Source organism: Parus major, chromosome 27, assembly GCF_001522545.3.
Source record: "Parus major isolate Abel chromosome 27, Parus_major1.1, whole genome shotgun sequence".
Lineage (NCBI taxonomy): Eukaryota > Metazoa > Chordata > Aves > Passeriformes > Paridae > Parus > Parus major.
In genome coordinates this window covers 3,312,750-3,318,077 of record NC_031796.1, presented here as the reverse complement: position 1 = coordinate 3,318,077, position 5,328 = coordinate 3,312,750, and the positions used below count along the sequence as shown (strand labels likewise).

The following is a 5,328-nucleotide window of genomic DNA, read 5'->3' as shown; positions in this document are numbered from 1 at the left end:
GGGGGGAAGCAGTGAGGCTGGAGGGTTTCGGGGGCCCATCCTGCACCCCCCCTTTGTGGGGGCCCAGGTGTGAGTCAGGGGGCAAAGGTCGGCGCTGGCCGTGTTTGCACGCCCGGCACGGAAGTGGCACCGTCCCCGCGTGTCCCCGTGTCCCGCCCGGCGCTGCCTCCCGGCTGGAGCAGGTACGGAGGGCAGGGATGGAGCCCCCGGCCCGTAGGATGGGCACAGGGGGTCCCCCCACAGGGTGGGGACCCGGCAGGGACCCCCAGTCCATCCCTGTGGGGACATGGGGTCCCCTGGGCCTGGCATGGCCGGTGTCCTGCTGTCCATGGGGACATGGGGACATGACATGGGGACACACAGGCCCTACTGCTGCAGCAGGGGTGGCTCGAGGGTCCCCATGGCCCAACTGGGATCAGATTTGGGGGATCCCCATGGAAAGGGGGCTCTGGAGGTCCACATGACCCCATAGGAATCAGAACTGGGGGGGTGTCTCCTTAGGGACCAGGCTCTAGGGGCCCCCATGGCCCTGTAGGGACAGGGCTCTGGGGGTCCCTGTGGCCCCATAGGGACAGGAACTCTGGGCTCCCTACAGGGATCAGTCTCTGAGGGTCTCCATGTCCCCATAGGGACAGGGCTGTGGGTGGGGGTCCCCAGAAGAACACACTCTGTGGCTCCCCACACCCCCCTAGGGCTCAGGCCTTGCTCTCCTGACTCCAGTCCCTGTCCCCGTGTCCCCATGGCCATGGTGATGGCATGAGGGCAGCCCCCCAAATCCTGCTGCACCCCACACCCAGTGTCACCACATCCCCCAAGTGACACTGCCTCTAGGAAGACCCTGGGGACAGGGATCCATCTGGGGGTGACCTCAGGTCCTGGCCGGGTGTTTTGGGGTGAGGGAATGGAGAGGAGAAATCTGTGGGGTTCCAACACCTGTGGGGTCCCCTTGTCACTGCAGCCCCAGCGTGCTGTGATGGCACCGGACGCCTGAGCCCCTCAGGCGGGGACCAGCCATGGAGACTGTTGTCATTGTGGCCATCGGGGTGCTGGCCACCATCTTCCTGGCGTCCTTCGTGGCGCTGGTGGTGGTGTGCAGGCAGCGCTACTGTCACCCCAAGGACCTGCGCCACCACTATGACACCAAGTGAGTGACCCCGTGTGGGTGGCAGCGTCCCTGTCCCCAGCAGGGAGGGACCCCAACCCCCATGAGCAGGGGACAGTGCTGGGGAATTGTCCAGCATCATCAAGGAGATGATGTGGGGGATGTGGCCACAGTCATTGGGGGGACAAAGATGGGGACACATCTGCCATCATCAAAGGGATGAAGGTGGGGACGTGTCCAACACCATCCAGGGAACAAAGATGGGGACAAGTCCACTGTGATCGGGGGATGATGCAGGGGACATGTCCAGCATCATCAGAGGGAAGAAGTTTGGGACACATCCACATCACCAGGGAGACAAAAATGGGGACACATCCCCCAGCATCAGGGCCATGGGGCTGTGGGGCAGCCTGAGGAGGTGGCCCTTGGTGGGATGTCCCCTGTGCCTCTGACAGACCCATCGTGGACCTGATGGGGACCACAGAGACACCATCAGAGCCCTCGGAGCTGGAGCTGGACGATGTGGTCATCACCAACCCGCACATCGAGGCCATCCTGGAGAACGAGGACTGGGTCGAGGACGCCTCGTGAGTGTCCCTGTGTCCCCCCACTGCTGGGGACCCCTGTGCAGTGCCAGTCCCCCATCATGGGATGCAGGGGACAGATTTGGAGGTCACCAAGCCACAGCGATGGTCCTCAAGATTGTCTTGGGGTGGGAATATCCCCACAGGTCTGGGGGACATGGGGTGGGGGCTGGCAGGAGAGGGGGGACACACAGGGGACAAGGACAGAGCAAGGGGACACAGGTGGATTCACACATTCCTCCCTCTCCACAGGGGTCTGGTGTCCCACTGCATCGCCATCCTGAAGGTGAGTCAGGGCATGGCTCTGGTGACACTGGTGACACTGGTGACAGTGGTGGCAGTGGTATCAATGGTGACATTGTTGGTACTCGTGGCACTGGTGCTGATGGTAGGTGGCACTTGTGGCACTGGTAGCGATGGTGGCACTGAGTGGCCAGCACTGTCCCCCAGATCTGTCACACACTGACGGAGAAGTTGGTGGCCATGACCATGGGCTCGGGTGCACGCGTGAAATCCCCGGCCAGCCTGGGGGACATCATCGTGGTGGCCAAGCGCATCAGCCCCAGGTGACAGGGAGCTCTTGGGTGGAGTCCTGTGGATCTGGGGTGTCCCCCAGTGGGGGGGGAAATTCCAGGGCTCTGGAGGGTCCCCAGAGATTTGGGACAGGGTAAGTCTGGAGGAGTCATGGGGGCTCTGGGGATGTCCTGGGGCTCTGAGGAGGGTCCTGAGGCACTGGGGGAGGACCCTGGGGATTCTGGAGGGAAGCCTGGGGACTTTAGGGGTGTCTGGGGACTCTGGGAGGTGTCCCACAGCCCTGAGGTAATTTTGTGACTCTGGGAGGAGTCCTGGGGCTCAGGGGGTTCCTGGAATTCTGGGGGGGCTCCCGGGGCTCTAGGGGGGTCCCAGGGCTCCAAGAGGCCTCTTGGGGCCTGGGCTGGGTGTGCTGGAGGTGTCACCACAGTGTCCCTGGTGTTAACGCTGTCCCCACCGCAGGGTGGACGATGTGGTGAGATCCATGTACCCCCCGCTGGACCCCAAACTGCTGGACGCGAGGTGACAGTGGCAGGAGGGACAGGGACACTCCCGGGTGGGGGAATGCCTGTGGGTGGGGACACCCCCCCATGCCATACCACACCCCTGGGGACATCCCCAGGTCACCCAGCAGGACAGGGAGGCCCCTCGGTGTGAGCAGATCACAGAATATCCCAGAATATCTGAGGATGGGAGGGACCCCAAGGATCTCCCAGTCCCACTCCTGCCCTGCCCAGACCCCCCAACAATCCCCACTGTTCATCCCTGGAGCTCTGTCCAAGCTCTCCTGGAGCTCTGGCAGCCTCGGAGCCGAGACCATTCCCTGGGGAGCCTGGGCAGTGCCAGCACCTCTGGGGGAAGAACCTTTCCCTGCTACCCACCCAAACCCCCCTGACACAACCTCAGGCCATTCCCTGGGTCCCATCCAGGCCAGACAAACCAGGGCCCACGCTGCTTCTGTGGAAGCCACGGTGGTGCAGGGAGGTGACGGGGTGGTGGCAGGGCGCTGACAGCCCCGTGTTCCCGCAGGGCCGCGGCGCTGCTGCTGTCGGTCAGTCACCTGGTGCTGGTGACCCGCAGCGCCTGTCGCCAGCCGGCCGCCCGCCACTGGGTCGAGAGGTCACTGGCGGCCGCCGAGGAGCACATGGCCGTGCTGCGCCAGGCTGCCATGGCCACCGAGCCCGAGCGGCCCCCGGGCCCCGCCGAGCCGCCCCGCCAGGAACAGTCGGCCATCTGAACACAATAAACGCCCTGTGTGCCCCCCAACCCCGGCACGGGCACCTCTGGGATGGGCTGGTGATGTGGTGTCTGGATGGAGAGGAGATGGGGAGGGGAATGGCGGTGTTCAAGGGGACATTGGGGCTCCAGGGAAGGATTGGGGGGCTTGGGAGGGAGTGTGGATGGGGTTTGAGGGGTTTAGAGGGGGTTTCAGGGTGTTGGGGATTTGGAGGAGCAGGGGGGTCCAGGGAGGGGTTGAGGGACTTGGAAAGGAGCGTGGAGAAAGGTTGGAAAGGGGGCTTTAAAGGGTTTTGAAGGGTTTGGAAGGCTGGAGGTGGTTTGGGAGGTTTAGAGGGAATTTTGGGTGGTTACAGGGGGATTTGGAGGGGTTGGGGGTCTAGGGAGAGGCTGGAGGGTTGGGAAGGGAGTGTGGAAGGAGGTTGGTACGGGCTAAACAGGATTTGGAAGGGTTAGGAAGATCAGAGTGGTGGTTTGGTGGGTTTGCAGGGGATTTGGGGTGTTCAAAGGGGAGGTTTGGAGTTCAGGGAGGATTTGGAGGGAGTTGAAGAAGTTGAGGGGGTTTGAAGGGAGGTTTAGGGGGTGTTGGAGTGGTTGGGAGAGGTTTTGGGGTGAATTTACTAGGACTGGGGAGGTTGGGGGGTGATTTGGGGGAGTTGAGGGAGAATGAGGGAGTTGGTGTAGGAGGGGAAGTTGGGAGTTTAGGGAATGTTTGGGGCTGGTTAGGAGAGGGTTTTTGGAAGGTGGAGGGGATTTGGAGGGGCATTGGTACTAGAGGGGATTTAGGACAGTTTGGGAGGGTGGGAAAGATTTGGAGAGGGAGGTTGGAAGTTTTGGGAAGGGTTGGAGAGGTTGAAGTGGTCTTTGGGGCATAGGGGGTTGGAGGGGATTTGGAGAGGATTTAGGGGCACTTGTGGGCATAGGAAGGGAGGATGGGGGAGTTGGAGGGGACAAAGACTGAAGTTTTGGGGGGATCGGGGAGACTGGGGAGGACTGGAGGGGGCTGGGGAGGATTTGGGGGGAGTGGAGTAGTCTGGGGGTGCTGCCTGCCCTGGAGGGCTCAGCAGCACCGAGGGGCGAAACCCTGTGGCCCGGGCAGGGGGGTCTGTGCCCTGGGACGGGGGCGGGGCCGCACAGGGGACTCAAGGCTGTAGGCAGAGGGGTCTGTGCCCCGGGCAGGGGGGTCTGAGGGGTCCCCGTGCCCGGTCCGTGTCCCGGTCCGTGTCCCGGTCACTCCGGGCCCAGGGTCCGGCCGAGCCCCCCCCCAATTCCATAGCCCGGGGAGGGGGGGCTGCTATCACGTGATCTTCCGTCACGTGACGGGGGTGCGGCGGTCGCTGTGCCCGCCCCCTCAGCCCGGGCTGGCCAATGGGAGCGCGGCAGGCGCGGGCGGTGGCCAATGAGCGGCGGGGGGCGTGGCTTGCGGCCAGAGGGAGGGGGGGGCTTGCGGCAGGGACCGGGAGAGGGAACTGGGAGCGCTGGTGGGTACTGGGGTCACCGGGGGGCACCGGGACCACGGGGTGACTCGGAGGGACCGGGAGACACCGGGGAACCCGGACGGGCTGGGAGCGCTGGGAGGTACTGGGAGCCCCTGGGAGCTGCTAGGAGGAACTGGGAGGTGCTGGGAGATACTGGGAGCACTGGGAGGTGCTGGGAACATTGGGAGGTGCTGGGAGGAACTGGGAGTCACGGGGTCACTGGGAGGTACTGGAGGTAGCTGGGAGTCATACGGACGACTGGGAAGTGCTGGGAGGAACTGGGAGTCACGGGGGTCGCTGGGAGACCGTGGGAGACACTGAGAGTCCCCGGAGGTCATGGGGGAGCACTGGGATGTACTGGGAGTCCCTCCTGGGAGGCGTGCTGGGAGCACTGGGG

General features: G+C 63.9%; 2 protein-coding genes across 6 annotated transcripts in view; both read left to right on the top strand.

The window, feature by feature from the left end:
• TMEM98 (transmembrane protein 98) overlaps positions 1-3,506 on the top strand; it is a 4,680-nt gene extending 1,174 nt beyond the window's left edge. The window contains exons 1-7 of one of the 2 annotated variants that reach the window (XM_015651251.2): positions 81-182; positions 959-1,144; positions 1,558-1,689; positions 1,939-1,972; positions 2,137-2,252; positions 2,680-2,739; positions 3,247-3,506. In XM_015651251.2, coding sequence (XP_015506737.1) covers positions 1,014-1,144; positions 1,558-1,689; positions 1,939-1,972; positions 2,137-2,252; positions 2,680-2,739; positions 3,247-3,454 — 681 coding nt within the window. In that variant the 5' untranslated portion in view covers positions 81-182; positions 959-1,013 and the 3' untranslated portion in view covers positions 3,455-3,506. Of the gene's footprint in view, positions 1-80; positions 183-958; positions 1,145-1,557; positions 1,690-1,938; positions 1,973-2,136; positions 2,253-2,679; positions 2,740-3,246 lie in introns of those variants that run through there. The other variant, XM_015651252.2, reaches the window with a different exon arrangement.
• Positions 3,507-4,884: 1,378 nt separating this feature from the next.
• GRN (granulin precursor) overlaps positions 4,885-5,328 on the top strand; it is a 6,025-nt gene continuing 5,581 nt past the window's right edge. Inside the window, exon 1 of one of the 4 annotated variants that reach the window (XM_015651016.1) lies at positions 4,885-4,934. The gene's annotated coding sequence lies outside the window, so the exon portion shown is untranslated. The other 3 variants (XM_015651017.2, XM_015651019.2, XM_015651018.2) reach the window with 3 other exon arrangements.